General features: G+C 36.7%; 1 protein-coding gene across 1 annotated transcript; it reads right to left on the bottom strand.

Moving 5' to 3' along the window:
- Window positions 1–4941: 4941 nt before the first annotated feature.
- On the bottom strand, window positions 4942–15901 carry LIN7C (lin-7 homolog C, crumbs cell polarity complex component). The gene is made up of 5 exons (XM_045557704.1): window positions 15840–15901; window positions 12148–12266; window positions 11858–11929; window positions 10039–10248; window positions 4942–8781 (listed from the first exon to the last, which is right to left on the bottom strand). Exons 1-5 carry the CDS (start codon window positions 15874–15876, stop codon window positions 8626–8628), a joined length of 594 nt encoding a protein of 197 aa, XP_045413660.1. The 5' UTR covers window positions 15877–15901; the 3' UTR covers window positions 4942–8625.
- Window positions 15902–15969: the final 68 nt, after the last annotated feature.

Raw genomic sequence — 15969 nt, forward strand, 5'->3', positions numbered from 1 at the left:
TATTTAGTAGGACTGAAGACAATACTGCCCCCAAACCTTTATACTGGATGATGACTATTCATGTAGTTGGTATTCTATATAGGTTTGTTTGATTTCTTTTAGGGTGTACTTGGGAAGACTTGTTTCTCCACATTTACAATGCTTTAAAATGTATAAAATACATTTCAATTTTAATTTTTCATTTCAAAAGAAAAGATTGGGTAACTTTTTAAGGTTAGGCCTTATCTTTAGTTAGCAAGAACTGCTAGAAAAATGCTAAAATAGAAACAATAGCACTTTGGCGCCACCTTGTGGGTAAATGTGAAAACGTAAACGAAAAAGGTTATCCTTGCACAGTGTGATGAATCTGTGAGGAGCTGTGTATTTACAGGTGACGGGGAAGAAAAGGGAAGCGTGTGTGAGAGATTGACTCCTTCCCTCCTTAATCAGCTTTGAAATAAAAATATTCATATTATAAAATAATCACATATTTGGGGTTTTTAAATGCCAATTCTGCCAATATTTGCAACAAAGGTGATTTAAAAATGTATATTTTAATTTTGTTTCCAGCCATTCTACTCACAAAATTATTTATATGTTCATGTTTTTACCTGGCTGCTGGGACACCACACTTTCTAGATTTTACTTCTACCTCAGTGATCACTCCTAACTGCTTCCACCCTTGGAAACACTCACTCCCTGGGAGATGGAGTGAGGACCTCATCCCGCCCAGGTCTAGGAAGTGGCCAAGCACTGTCCCTGCAGGATGGCGATGGTGGGAGTTCAGTCCTGGCCCAGAAAAGCCTGTGACTGGGTGGGTCGGTCTGGCCAGCTTCCAAGAAGCCCACTTTCTTCTCAAGCCTAAGGTACATGCGCCTGCCCGGCCTTTACAGAATGTAAGCTATGTGAAGGCAGCGGCTTCTCTCCTGAAGTTCTCTACAGAATTTCTAGCCCCTAGAACATGCCTAGCACATCGTAGACATTCAGCAAATACTTGTGGTCAGTATGAATGAATAAATGATAAGGTAATATTTTGGCCCCCATCTGCCACTCCTTATTTCCTACTGTACTTAGAACCCTAGCAGGGAGGAGAGACTCTTTATTGGTCCCTGTCAAAAACCCCAACTCCCCGGATATTTACAGGGGAATTCACATTGTTCAATTCTCTTCAAATGTCATCTTCTCAGTAACTTTCCTGTCCCTCACTATCTAAAACAGCACCATCACATTCTTTCTAATTGTTCTCAATAAATACTGTCTACTATGTCAGGGTATCGCTCTGTCACCCAGGCTAGAGTGCAGTCATTGCAACCTCGATCTCCTGGGCTCACGCAAACCTCCTGCTTGGGCCTCCCAAAGTGCTGGCACCACAGGTGTGAGCCACCATGCCTGACCTGAGTCTTATTTTCCTTACTGCTCTTCGGCCTTCCTACCCTGCTGGACTTCGTGAACCTCAACATCACCTAAAATTACGTTGTTTCTTGTTCATCTTTCTCTCCCACCAGCACATGACCTCCTTATCAGCAGGACTTTGTCTTGTTTACTGCTGTATCTTAAATACACTGCCCAGTACATAATAGATGCTCAATAAATACATATTGAGTGAATGATTAATTTTATGGTTTCTACCTACTAAGATGAAACTCAAAATCAAGCTCATTTTGTTGAAATGTATAAACCCACAGCTGATAACTTTCTTCTCCCAACTTTTCCTATTGTCATTTCTTCACTTAGTCCCTTCTGCTAATTAAAATGCTATTTTGTTGTTTTTTTAAAAATGCTTTTTGCTCTGAAGGTAATTTGCTTAAATTGCTTCCCTTTTCTATAGGCATCGATAGCTTAAATTTTTTTAATTGCTTCAACCTACTTGTTAATAATTTGGTGATACAAAGTAACTCAATAGGTAGAAAGTGTTTTCAATGTGCTAATGCTGTTTAACAGGATAATACCTACATACTAGGGAAAGGATGCCAACTTGAAAATAGTTGACTATCGACGTAATGCACTGGTTAAACTCATACTGCTTTTTTCTTTTTCTGGTGACACAGGGCTTTAGTTCAAAAGAGAAAACATCTAAACAATAGAAAAATCCAACAAGAAACCTAAAAAGGCTGGGCATCGTGGGCCTGCCTGTAATCCTAGCACTTTGGGAGGCCAAGGGGAGAGGATTACTTGAGATCAGGAGATTGAGACCAGCCTGAGCAAGAGCGAGACATTTAGATGTAGTGGCAACTTCAGTTGACACTTGAATGAGGAGCAACCAGTTAGTGGAAGAACCAGAGGGAAAGCCTTCTGTTAAGGGGCACCTGGTGTAGAGTAGAATTAGTGGGGCAGTGAACTGAGATGAGGCCCAAGAGGAAGGAGGGAATGGATTATGCAGAACATTTTAGGTTACGGCAAGGTATTTGGATTTTATCCTAAGTACAGTGGAGTTTTAAGGAGGGAGCAAGGCAATCAGTTCTGGTTGAATCAATGCTTTGCATTAGGTGCACGGACCATAAGGAGCCTGCACAAACCTGTACAAGGTGAAATTACGCCCAGCTAAAGGCAAATTCTCATCCCACTCCAACTGCAGCAAGGGCTGCTGCGGAACCTTCTCTCCTCAGTGCTGAAGAAGACAATATCCTGACAATGCCAACTCCTGGTAAGTCCTTGAGTTGAGAAAGATGCAGCTGTGCAAAAACTGACAGCCTAAAACGAGGAAAAAGCAGAGGGGCTGACGAACTCAGGTGGCAACTTGGAGGCACAAGCTCAAAAGAAGCATTTCAACCACAGGAAAGAAAGAACACAGCATTCTCCTCACCCCCAAGGGCTGGGAATCTCATCTTAGTCAAAACCACTTCTACTGGAACCTCTTTATTGCACAGGGGAAAAACCACATTTAATTTTGCTTTAGTACCCATATTTGGCAGTGAAAGGTGGATTCTTTTATATACTAGTTTTCTATGGCTGCTATAACAAAGTACCACAAACTGGGTGGTTTAAGCAAGAGAAAGTCACTGTCTCAGTTCTAGAGGCTAAAAGTCCAAGATCATGGCATCAGCAGAGTTGGTCCTTCTGAGGGCTGAGGGACAATCTGGTCCGTGCCTCTCTCCTTATTTCTTGTGGTTTATTGGCAATCTTTAGATTCTTTGGCTTGTAGAAGCATCACCCCAATCTTTGCCTTCATCTTCCCATGGCATTCCCATGTCTGTCCAAATCTCCCCCTCCTTCCTTTTTTTCATTAAAGACATCAGCCATATTGGATTAGGGCCCACCCTAATGACCTCACTTCAACTTGATTATCTTTATAAAGACCCTATCTCCAAATAAGGTCACATTCTAAGGTACTAGGGGTTAGGATTCCAACATACCTTTTTGGGGGGGCCATAATTCAAGCCCTAACACCTTAAACCACAAAGTTCAAGGTTAGATAGATAGCATCTAAACTCTGGGCTCAAAAGTATGTCAAATAAAAGATGCCAAGAATAATTTTCCCTTGATCATGTTTTGATTGTATTTCTTTGCCAAACAAAAAAAATTAAAGGTTTGTTACCCTATGATGAAATGAATTACCTTTAATAACTGCCATATATAGGGAACTTATCCTGCTGCCAATAGCTAATTTTCATCTACTTGTTAAAATAATTTTGGAGAGATTATAACAAATTGGAAATCTTCCACACTTCCTCTTCTAAAGTTTTAAAAAGACCAAATCTTTTTGGCTGTGTCCAAAATATGTTTCTGTAGTTGGAGAACTGGGAGAGGTTTTATACACTTTCTTCTTGACATGAAACACTTGTCCGTTTCTTTAAAATTTAAAGTCCAAGGAATAAAATTCACAAATGGGTTCTGTATGAATTTACCTTATGCTCTGTATATAAAGTAAATCTTAAGATTTCATCGGGTGGAAGTTATCTGCCACTAAAGAAATAAATGTACAGGCCAGGTGTGATGGCTCCCACCTGTAATCCTAGCACTCTGGGAGGCTGAGGCCAGAAGATCATTTGCAGTCAGGAGTTACAGACCAGCCTGAGCAAGAGGGAGACCGTCTCTACCAAAAATATAAAAAATTAGCTGGTGTGGTGGCGCATGCCTGTAGTCCCAGCTACGTGGGAGGATGAGGCAGGATGGCTTGAGCCCAGCAGTTTGAGGTTGTGTTGAGCTGTGTTGATGCCACCGCACTCTACCAGGGGTGACAGAGACTCTGTCTCAAAGAAAAAAAAAAAATGTACAAAACATGGGTCACCACTTCATTGTATCAAAATCAGATTCAACAATAGTGAATATAATTAAACTGTAATTGAAAAGTGAAGAAACTGAGGTCTAACACTAAATGTTTTTTGTGCCAAGCCTGATTGCTTGGCACATTTCCATGTTTTTTTAAAGTTAATGACAATGATGCCTTCTACTGTCTAATATCCATTCCAGTAATCCACTGTCTCTAGAGGTAGGTTATCTTTTCCTTACAAATTGCTTTTTTCATTTAATAAATCTTTACCCGGACTTATTTTCCAATGATTTTCATTCTGAATGTGGCCTCAACTCCCAAAACTCCAGGAGTTACTTTGATCAGTGTGGACAGATTTCTATCTGACAATTTCTTATGAATCTTATTCTTCCCAAAGTTTTCAAGCATAATTTAAAGGTCATCTGTTTTCTAGGCATCAAAAAGAACTCGCTAATTTTAATTATTTGGCCAAAATTATTTCCTTTAGCTCATGAGGTCCTGAAGCTATTTTACATGAAAAAAGGCAAATACAAATAGTGCTATATGTCAGGCACCTGTCTAAGGGCTCTACAGATAATGGTCTAACACTTACAGGCACTCTTAATACAAATGACAGATGAGGGAATGAAGGCACGGAGAGGAAAGTAACTTGTCTAAGGCTAACACACAGTAATGGTGGAACTGGGATTCAAAGCAGAGTTTTGGGCCTCTCAATCACATGTCATACTTGCCATTGAAATAACACAAGAAAATGTTTTCTTTAAATTTTATGAAAGACAAAGCAAATACAGAAATTCAAAGTTGCATTTCAGCAGCCACCATGAATTATGCTTTCACCTTAGGTAGAAGTTACTTTATACAAAGCTTTAAGAAACATATCTATTGTGTAGTTATAGCAATTTTTTTCAAATCTAAAGAACAAGGACACAGCTCAGATTTATTTAAATAAGCCTTAAAATCAGAATTGACAAATGAAGTCATGTATTGAAAAGTGTTATTTTACATCCATTTTGGATATATTTATCACAAACTAAAAAAGTAGAAGCATAACATTTGCCAGTATTTTTAAAAACCATGTCCAGATACAAATTAGTTTGAAAGTTCTTGAAAATTAATGATTAAGCAAGTCATTTGTTTTTTTCCCACTATTTAACCATAACTGCAACAACCTTTGAAGAAACACTACTAGTGAATTTTAGACTATAAAAACTATAAAACCAGACTGTGGGCAGAGGAGACAATAAAATGTAAGTTAGAAAATTCATAAACATACATTTATTCAGGAAATGCAATTACTAGACTCCTTGATATTTCAATGATCATTCCACATTATAAAATATGCACAACATGTATTCTTTTAAGTCTACAGCAAGGCATGCTGACATTCTTTTCAGATAAGCCATAACCATTTCTTCTATTAAATGCTATAATATCCACTTTAATTGTAAACAAAGTACTTGGGCCAAATTACTTAAGTACTTCAGCAAAAAAACTTAGAAGAGGAGGACAATGATTTTTTAAAAAACGAAACCACATTCATCAAATCCCAAAGAACCAGGCTGCTATAATCTAGTATTATACTAATGGATAAAGTGGCCACATTAGGATAGCACATAATTATCAATGACAATATTTCTCATATGCAATTTTTAAGCATGCTTTCTCAAATAATAACATTTATTTTTTTGTAAGTTTTAAAGGCAAAGGGGGCAGAAAGATGACAGACATTAAAAGTTTACATTTAAACTACCAGTAGCTATATTTTAAAAAAAGGTAGATTGTAATTATTTCCCAAAGAAGGTATGCCAAGTACCTTTTATTCCTAAAGAAATTACTAAGAAATATAATAACTCATTAAGCACCTATAACTTGAATTATTCTATTCTGATACTTCCAAAGAGTCCAGTGTAATCAGATCATTTTATAATGGAGAAAAGTAGTGGTTCTCACCCCTGGGTATCCACTAGAACTACTTGGAAAGCTTTGAAAAAAAAGTGAGTGATTCTGATTTAGTTGCTATGGGATGAGACTCGGGTAACAATACTTTTTAAACTTCTCTGGGGCATTCCAATACACAGCTAAGGCTGAGAACCACTAAGTCAACTCATTTTGAAATACCAAGAAAATAAATGGAAATTGTTTGTAATTTATAAGTCAAATACCTACTATATACTGTGTGCCTAATTTTATTCATGAATCATCCATTCATGAGATGAAAATTCCCTTCATTTCCTCACTATACTGACCACTACTGTACATCTTTGCCACTGAATGACTGAATTTTTATGATCAAGATTTAAAATTCTCGGATACATTATAAAAACTGCAGTAATGAAAACAAACTACTGCTATTCATGCTCAACAGTAGCAAGCAAACTACTGTAGTTGTCTCCTTTAAACTGTCCTTATTTTAAGAATTATAAATAGGTGCCAACTCACACAAAGAACAGATTGTGGATTAGTGTAGAAAGAAAAAAAATAGCTTACTCAACTTACTAAATTGCAACACCAAAAAAGACTTAATTTGGCTGAAAGTTCTGAAACAGCTGAGACACCAAACCAGGAAGCTATAATTTATAATGAAATGCTGATACGTCCTTAAAAGCTACTGCAGCTGTAGCTATACTAAAACAAGATTTCTTTAGGGTTTACTTACCCTGTAATGCAAGAATACTAGCATAACAATAATATTACTGTTTGTATATGCACCAATAACTCTCTTTAATACATAAAGCTCTACAACAAATACCTCTAATAATTATACAATTAAATTAAAATAAGTCCATACCTCTTCTATACTACTTTGGTCTCAACATTTTAAAAACATCAATTGATTTTGAAAATACACAATTTAACAACATGATCCTATCAATAACAAGCACATTTTGTAGTGGATTAAAGACACATTCAACCATGCAATCCAGTGTTCAATACCTAAATGATAAATAACTATGCTGATTGACTTTTATTCCGAAAAATCATTGAAAACTGGAATAATCTTCTAAGACTCACAATGCTCACAAACATGCAGAAAAAAGTATACATTTCTATTCTTCCTGAAGGAATATGACAAAATGTCCACTTTTTTACACAGAGTCAATAATAATTCCAAATTTCTTATATATTTCAATCCATTATCTTTTTAGTATCTGTCACTTAAAATTTTTTTTTAAATTCAAATGTTCCTGTAAGTTGTAACTGAAAATGAACCTCAACTCTAATTTCAGCCTTTTGGAAGACCTCAGTCCCAGTCATACACTAATAGCTGCCTTTTAGTAAAACAGTGACATCCAGTGGACAAATGAAGTAAAGTTATCTCTCAAAATTCCCATCATTATTTGAAACATAAAGACTGCGTCTCTAAATCCAACCATTTTAACATTAGTTCTTACTCATTTTGACAGAATCTACAGATTCTTATGGATATTCACCTCATAATTTCTATATATCTTAAACACATCTTTTCTTCCTATTTAAAATTAATTCTTTAAATTGAGCTAGTTAAGAATATGTAACTCTTGAGACTAGTGAGGTTAAAGGTATTACTTTTTCTTCCTTATTTCTATTTTCCACCAAATAACTAGTTCATCTCTAAGAATGGAAGGACCAAAATATAAGAAATACTGTATATTTAAATAAAAATGAATAGTATTGAATAATTTTCAAAAGATGAAATCTGACCCTGTTTTATATATATAATTTATGATATACTGAATATAAATAGAAAGGGATGTAATGCTAACAATCAAATTACGTCCTCTTGCCTCAATGCTCAAATATTAATATGTATTTTAGCAATGATTGTTTCAGTGTTTAAAAACTTACTTTTATAAATCAGTATAAATGAATATCCATTAAACATTATGTTTAAAAGTAAAAAACTTCCACTGTGCTGAATTATGATTTACCATTGATTATGTATGTGTTCAAAGTACAAAATGTAGCAGTGATGTTAACATTGACAATGTAATGAACTGCTGTGAGACTGTTATGTTAAAGGTTAAAAAAAATTGATTAAGCCAAAAAAACAAAACAAAACAAAACAAAACTGGAGAACTGTTACTTTTAAATAAGCAGCCAAATGAAGAAAACTTTTTTTCCTAAAAAAAGATTAAGAATGTAAAAGTACATTTTAATATTAAAAAAGCATCTTAAAAAATCTATAACAAGTTTATGACAAAATCTGTATTTGAAAAAGGCCTGTAAAAACAGCAGGACAGAATTGCCCTCATCACCTTTTACTTTTTCTTGTCAGAAAAAAGTGTATGCATCTCTGGAACCACAAATGATGTTAAAATAGGCATTTATAAAATGGTAAGGAGAATTTCATGGGAAGTTTCTGTTTTTTACAATCATTAGCATTGCGGCCATCAGTAGGTCACAAGTAAAACTTCTCTAGCTAAAAAGCAAAATGGAATATCAAGTTTTGAACTGTATTAGGTCTGTTGCCTGCGTTTTGCTGATCTCATTTTTTCAAAGCGTGACTCCATTTCTTCCAAGACTTTGGGTGTATATCGAACAACTAATTTAACCTTTCCTTGAGCGGCTTTTAGCAGTTCTACAGCTTTTTCATGATGTTCTCCTTCCACACTCTAGGAAAAAACACACATTAATGACTAGGTTTTAAAAGTAACTCAAAATGCAAAAATGTTTAAAATACATATAAGTAAAAAAATTTTAATATAATTTCAACAGTATAAAACTAAGAAATAATCCTGCTTATCACTTTAATCATTGTGAAATCCTCTGCTACATCATATTGTTCAGTCTAAAATTGGTTTTAAGATCCAAATAATTAGCACGTCAATCTACATGTCCTATTATTTTACTAAGTCAGAAATACATTAAGCAACTGCCATTCTAGAAAAGTAAAATCAGGGCAGATTTCTAATTTAATGTATTGCCTTAATTACTAAAGAGCTTAATTATGTCATTAAAAAAACATACTAAGCACTGAGCATTGCTACTTTACATGGGAAAGAAGAAAAGCACATTTAAAGTGCCTTTTATTTTTTTTTAAGAGACAGGGTCTTGCTCTGTTGCCCAGGGGCTGGAGCTCAGTGGCATGATCATAGCTCACTGTAACCTCGAACTCCTGGAATCAAGCTTGCACCTCTGCCTCTTGAGTAACTAAGACTATAGGTGCATGCCACCACACCCGGCTAATTTTTATTATTTTTTATTATTATTTTTTGAGACAGAGTGTTACTTTGTTGCCCTGGCTAGACTGAGTGCTGTGGCGTCAGCCTAGCTCACAGCAACCTCAAACTCCTGGGCTTAAGCGATCCTACTGCCTCAGCCTCCCGAGTAGCTGGGACTACAGGCACGCGCCACCATGCCCGGCTAATTTTTTCTATATATATTTTAGTTGGTCAGCTAATTTGTTTCTATTTTTAGTAGAGACGGGGTCTCGCTCTTGCTCAGGCTGGTCTCGAACTCCTGACCTCAAGCGATCCACCCACCTCGGCCTCCCAGAGTGCTAGGATTACAGGCATGAGCCACCATGCCCGGCCTCACCCGGCTAATTTTTAAAAAAATATTTTGTAGAGATGGTGGTCTCACTATGTTCCCTGTACTGGTGTTGAACTCCTGGCCTCAACTGATCCTCCTGCTTTGGCCTTCCAAACTACTGGGATGACAGGTGTGAGCCACCACACCCAGCCTTAAAATGCTTAAAAAAAAAAAAAAAAGGATTATTGTACTAAATACTACCGCCTAGGATTCTTTCAGAGGATTTCCAAACTACAGTTTCTTAGATTTTTCCCCTACATCTTCTGTTTCTATAGCTCAAATACACTCACAAGTGGTCACAACACATTACTACAAATAGAAACAAAATTCATCCGTACCACTCCATTAACAGAAAGGAGTTGATCTCCTCGTTTGAGTCCCCCATGTCTATCAGCAATTCCACCTGGAATTATTCGAGATATATAGATTGGAGAGTTTTGTTCTTTTCCCCCCATAATATTGAATCCAAGGCCTTCTTCTGTTTTTGGTAGCTCAACAACTCGAGGATGAGAATGTCCTTCGCTGGCAGCAAATGCAGCAACAGTAGCCTGAAAGAAAATTTTATGCACTTAAAAACATGAACTTGGATACTTCAGTTCTTTTGTTTCTTCTTAAAAATTACTTTTGAGACACATATTTTTGATGTTTGAATGTCCACAAATTCACTGGTAGTTCTAAGAAAGTAAGTTAAGCAGGTTTTTTAAGAGATGACAAATGAGTAAATACTGTGGGATTATGTAAGAAATATTACGATTTTTCAGGTCACTCCTAGCCCATTCAGTGCCCAGTCTTTTGCAAAGTCCCATATGTACAGGGCTTGGCAAGCAGGCTCACTGAGCAGATGAACACTGTGCACGTTAGGGAGAACCCCTTCTCCAGCGTGCCAGCACCCCTGAGCTTCGGGTCCAGACAGCTCTTTCAGGGGCCCTTGTGCAGGACAAAACCTACCAACATAATCCACACAGAGGTGCACTGATATGCAGTCATTTTGGCTACTATACTAATTGTACTATATACTAAATAACTAAAATGGAAAGAAATAACTCAATATTGACAAAAAGAATGGTATATACAGCCAACCTGAATTTTTGTTTTTTTTGCTAACTGTCTAATTACAACTAAAAACCCCACAGAAGATGAAACAGAGCCATATCTTTTTTAAAGCTCAAGTTTAGACTAAATTCTGAAGTTGGAATATTTTGTTTCATTTTGCTTTTAAAGGTAATTAAGTAATCTGGTACCATTTTTTGTGATGGATTGGCATGTATAAGCAAAAATGGGAGAGGGGAGAAAGGAAATCAAAATTTGTTGAATACTCAACTATCTTTGAAGCTCTGAAAAAGGCCTCATTTTTCAGATAACAGAACTAAGGCTCAGAAATTCAGTATGCTGTGTAGGTCATATAACTCTAATTAAAACCAAGTTTCTATGGTCTTTTCTACACTGACAAACTATAGTCATATGTTTAAGTGTTTGTATTCAACAAAGAATCCAGTATTTTCTTTTGTGAGCCAATAACTATCAATGAAAAATTATCTGCTAATGACTAATTCTTGTACAAGTCACCTACTGCTGATATTAACTTATTCTAACCACATGACAGACAATGAAATCAATGCCTAAATTACTTGAGGAAAACAGTGGCATAGAAATGCACACAAACCTGCCACCTGCACCTCTGAAGAGGTAACCTACCACTGACATTATACCAGATTTGCAGAGTTAAGGTAAAGGAGAAAGTAAAGAGCAACCTGGGGGAGTACTCTACAACCTACCATTTACTATTTGAGTGGTTTGAGGCAAGTAACCTTATCTTAAAGCTTCCTCATTAATAAAAGACAATTCATATTTCAGAATTTGATGAAAATGCACACATTATATGTATAGTATGTACAATGTATCCAACACAATTATGTATTCCATGATATATATTTGTAAGCAAATACACTTCCAATCCATTATCTAAACTGCATGATAAAATACCTTACGTAGAGCCAATGGAAAAAAAGTCCTGTTTCTTAGTACTTGAGAAGTTTAGTGTAGCTTGAAAGACACACGCTAATTTTCAAAATAAGCTTATTATGAATCTAATAATTGCATATTTTTAAACCTTTAATGTATGAATAACTCTCACTTTTAGTAAATAAAAAAACATACCTTTGCAGTTGCATTAGCTCTCACTTCAGGACTGCTACTGATGTCCACAGTCTCATAGACGTGTTCATATACCTGTAAAACCCAAAGTTATCATATTTTAAATCTCAGAACATACCACATTTGAGTTCTTTGTGAAATTAATGTGTTAAAATTTTAGGCCAAGTTATGCATCTTTGTAAAATGTTTTTCTATTAGAATTCTAAAAATGAGAGGGATTAAGTTCTAATGTTTTCTAAAGTTTATTTTCTTAGATTCTGAACTCAAATTTTTAGTAAATCACATTTACTCACCTCTCTCACAGCATTGCAGAACTCACTTTGAAGGACTCTTTGCAAAGCCTGAAGTTTCTGTGGTGGTACCTCTCCACTCCTTTGCAGTTTTTCCAACAATTCAATTGCTCTACAAATATCTAGAGTTAAACACACACACACACACTGATAGATAATTTTCTCTGAGGATTCTCTCAATGCCTATGTAACAGTGTAGCAGTTAAGATTCATTCCTCAAACACTAACAAGAAATACCTAGAAGACAGAAGGAAAAAAGATGCATGTGCACACGTGTATGTGGTGGAAGAGATCATAAATGTGTACACACATGGACGTTGGGAATGTAAACTCTCAGAACAATAACTTTTGCAGATTAGGAAAAATACTAATGTTGCAGAAATATAAAATTTGGAAAACAGCATCTTTGAGAAAATATAAAAAGTGAATATAAAACACCAAATGTCATAGGAAAGGACCAGAGCTCAAATGTGATAGATACATCAACATTATACTGCTTCAGAAAAGCTGGCAGTATTATTTAGTCAAAAAAATTTACCTAATTATTAGTAATGAAAGCACTGAACAGTACAAGACACTGGTGAAATCATTGTTCATTTCTGGAAGGAAACATGATACATATGTAGATACGAACTGTTCAGTAACAGATACAGTAAGTGGTAGGGATGCATGTAAAACAACAGTACAAATGAATAAAGTGAAATAAATTAACTGGTTTGTTTTCAACTTAGCATCATTAACACAATGATTTAATTCATATAAGTTCAATCCTATACACAGGTTTACAAAATAGAAAAATAAAAACAATTAGCTTTGTCAATCTGGTCTTAATAGTACCTGCAGGACTTTGGGCAAGTTATTTAACCTCTTTGTGTCTCAGTTTCTTGCACTGCAAAATGGAAATAACAGCACTTTCTTCATAAAAGTGAGGAAGTTTTAAGTTCAGTTGATGACTGAACCAAACAATATATAAAAAAGGGTCTAGCAAACATAAATGTTATGTTACATAGGCACTAATTAATCAAGAAATATTAAGGAGTTATATACATTTATACAAATATATGAAGCATGTTAGACAATTCTTATTGGGAAGTGTGAGGATATGTGCTTTATGAATTAAGAAATTTCAGAAGATTCAGGGTCATGTTATAACACTGTTAATGACTATCTATACTTTAGGATTTGTTTTTCCCCCCCAAAAAACTGTTTTTGTACACTTTTTGTATGCTGGGGGCTAGAATACCTACTACTCTACTATTCCTTTACCTCTTTTTGACTTAAGTGGAAGAGGTTCCTAATTTCATATTAACCTAAAGGACTGGACATTTTTCCTTATAGAATTAGTATGCTCTTCTTTATGTTTGCAGATGGAAAATTATGAATAAATGTAGTAAAGAAAGCAAGATTTTTCAATTTCAGGTAAAAAAAAAAGCTTAAGCTGATGTTAATCAAATACAATGGAAACAGACATTCCCCATTCTGATTTCCCACCACCCAAATGGCTGATAAATGGAGACTATTTGTTCATCAATTATTTTGATTTATAAAGTTACAACATGTAAGCCATATAAAAATTTCCAATTAACGAAAATATTGAAAAAAGTAAATACTGTTTACTAAATATAAACTGTACCTAATATATGCTCAAATTGTGTTCCATTGAATGTTTTGAGGATTCATAAGGCACTCTAAATTATGTGCGTGTGATCTTGAGCAGATGTATTAATTCTGCACTGTAGGATTGTTGGGAGCATTTGTTAATAGAATCTCTCAGAATTCTAACTAAGAATCAGAGTTGCTGTAATCTGACTTTCTTATCCTGCTAAATGGCAATCTCGGTATTCCTGGGGGAATGGTTCCAGGACCTCCCTCCTATACTATGGACACCAAAATCTGCAGATGCTCAAGTCCCTGATATAATCTATGCACATCCCCCCCCATATACTTTACTCATCTCTAGATTACTAACAATACTTAATACAGTATAAATGCTATGTAAATAGTTGTTATACTGTATTGTTTAGGGAATATGACAAGGAAAAAAAAAGCCCGTACATGTTCAATACACATGCAAGATTTTTTCCTCTGAAAATTTTCAATCTGTAGTTGGCTGAATCCACGGATGTGGAAACCATTTACATGGAGGGCCAACTGTAATTCATCCTATTAAGGGGCTAAGCATTCTATTGTAGAACTGAAAAGAACTCTGAAACAGCAAAAAACAAAGCCATGACTACTAAAACTAAATGCCAGAGGTGAAGTTCCACATTTTGTGCTGCACTGAAAAATACAAAAGACCATCAACATGTTAGATCCTACAACTAGCTTTCAAAGAAAAACATCTCCTATTAACAGATTTGTTCCCATCTATAAAGCACAGTGCCTTTGTGCTCAGGAGAAAGATGTCATTCTTAGGCCTAACTTAGCAAGTCTTCCTAGAGTAACTACTCCTGTGTCATAAAATGATGCTTTAATTAATGGCCTGGTAGGATGAAGGGAGACAATCTCATTTATAAAGAGGCTTCCAAGTGATGAACACCATAAGTAACAAATTAACAATGTTAAGTGCACATTTGTTTGCAGGAAGGCATGAGGAAAGAGGTTTCTAAGCACAATAATTCTAAAAATGTATTTCATTCTTAGAGAAGGATATTAATATTCAAACTGTAATTGAAATGTTATTATGTGCAATATAATTTCAATCTCCATCCTATACTTTGTTTACCACTAGTACTCAAAATGTTTACTTGTACTTCTTGACTCCTACTTATGACTTATAATGCTTATGTGTCAAAAACATGCTTGAAATTTTTTGAAATAAAGGATTTAAGGACAGAGTGGAATGTCCGAAATCTGTAACAATATGTAACAGGACCCTGGTAGGGGCATAGCCAGGTATTTTCACAGGCTTGTCGCTAATTACTCAGCAGAACAGGTTTTATTTTCCTTGACAGTCTGCTGTAAGACGCAATTAACCAACCACAGTTTGCGATCATAGGGTTTGTAAAGAATGAATAACACTGCACCTGCAAGTGTTTTACAATCTACCACTATTCAGCCTGCTTGCATAACCTACTTCCCAAGACTAAATCAGTAGGACTGTTTGTTTTTAAAGCACCCTCTCCATTCCTGGGAAGAGCACCAAAGCTAGCCAATACCCCAATCCAAATACAAATGAGGTTGTGGTGAAAGTAATGAAGGAATTTGTGTGTAAACAACAACGGGGGAGGAGGGGCTGTCTGTGGAAATGCATGGCGTCCTTGGGGAGTGGGTGACACGCGGGTGAAGTCGGAGACCCCGGGTTTGTGCGTGCGTCTGTATAAGCAACGAGCGTAGTCCGTCCGAACCGGGCGGGTGACGTTCGCTTCTCGGGTTTACAGATCTGACTGCCGCCTCTGCCGTGCCCACGCAGAAAGGGCGTGTGCGGCTTATGTCTGGAACGCGGGCAGGCTGTGTTTAGTTGGGCTACGCCCCGGGACAGTCCGTGTGCACAGAGGGGAGCTCTGGGTATCAATAAAAAGGCCGTAAGCGCCCTCCCCAGAGCAGGGCTCGGCGACGTCGGCGGTCTCTGGCGCCAGCGCGAGGGACAGCCTGACTGCGGGCCTCGGAGCTTAGGCCGCCCCTACTCCCCTCCAGCGACATGTTACTCTCCCAACCCCTCCACCCACCTCAGTCCGAGCCTCGGCCGCACTCACCCCTCTCCAGCCGCACAGGCTCCCCCAGCGCCGCCATCTTCTCCCTTAGCCCGCAGACCCACAGGAAATGACGACAGAGGGGCTGCGGGGCGGGGCGGGGCCCAGCGGGAGCCGGAAAGGTGAGGACCGG

The sequence above is a fragment of the Lemur catta genome, chromosome 7 (assembly GCF_020740605.2).
Source record: "Lemur catta isolate mLemCat1 chromosome 7, mLemCat1.pri, whole genome shotgun sequence".
Classification (NCBI taxonomy): Eukaryota; Metazoa; Chordata; class Mammalia; order Primates; family Lemuridae; genus Lemur; species Lemur catta.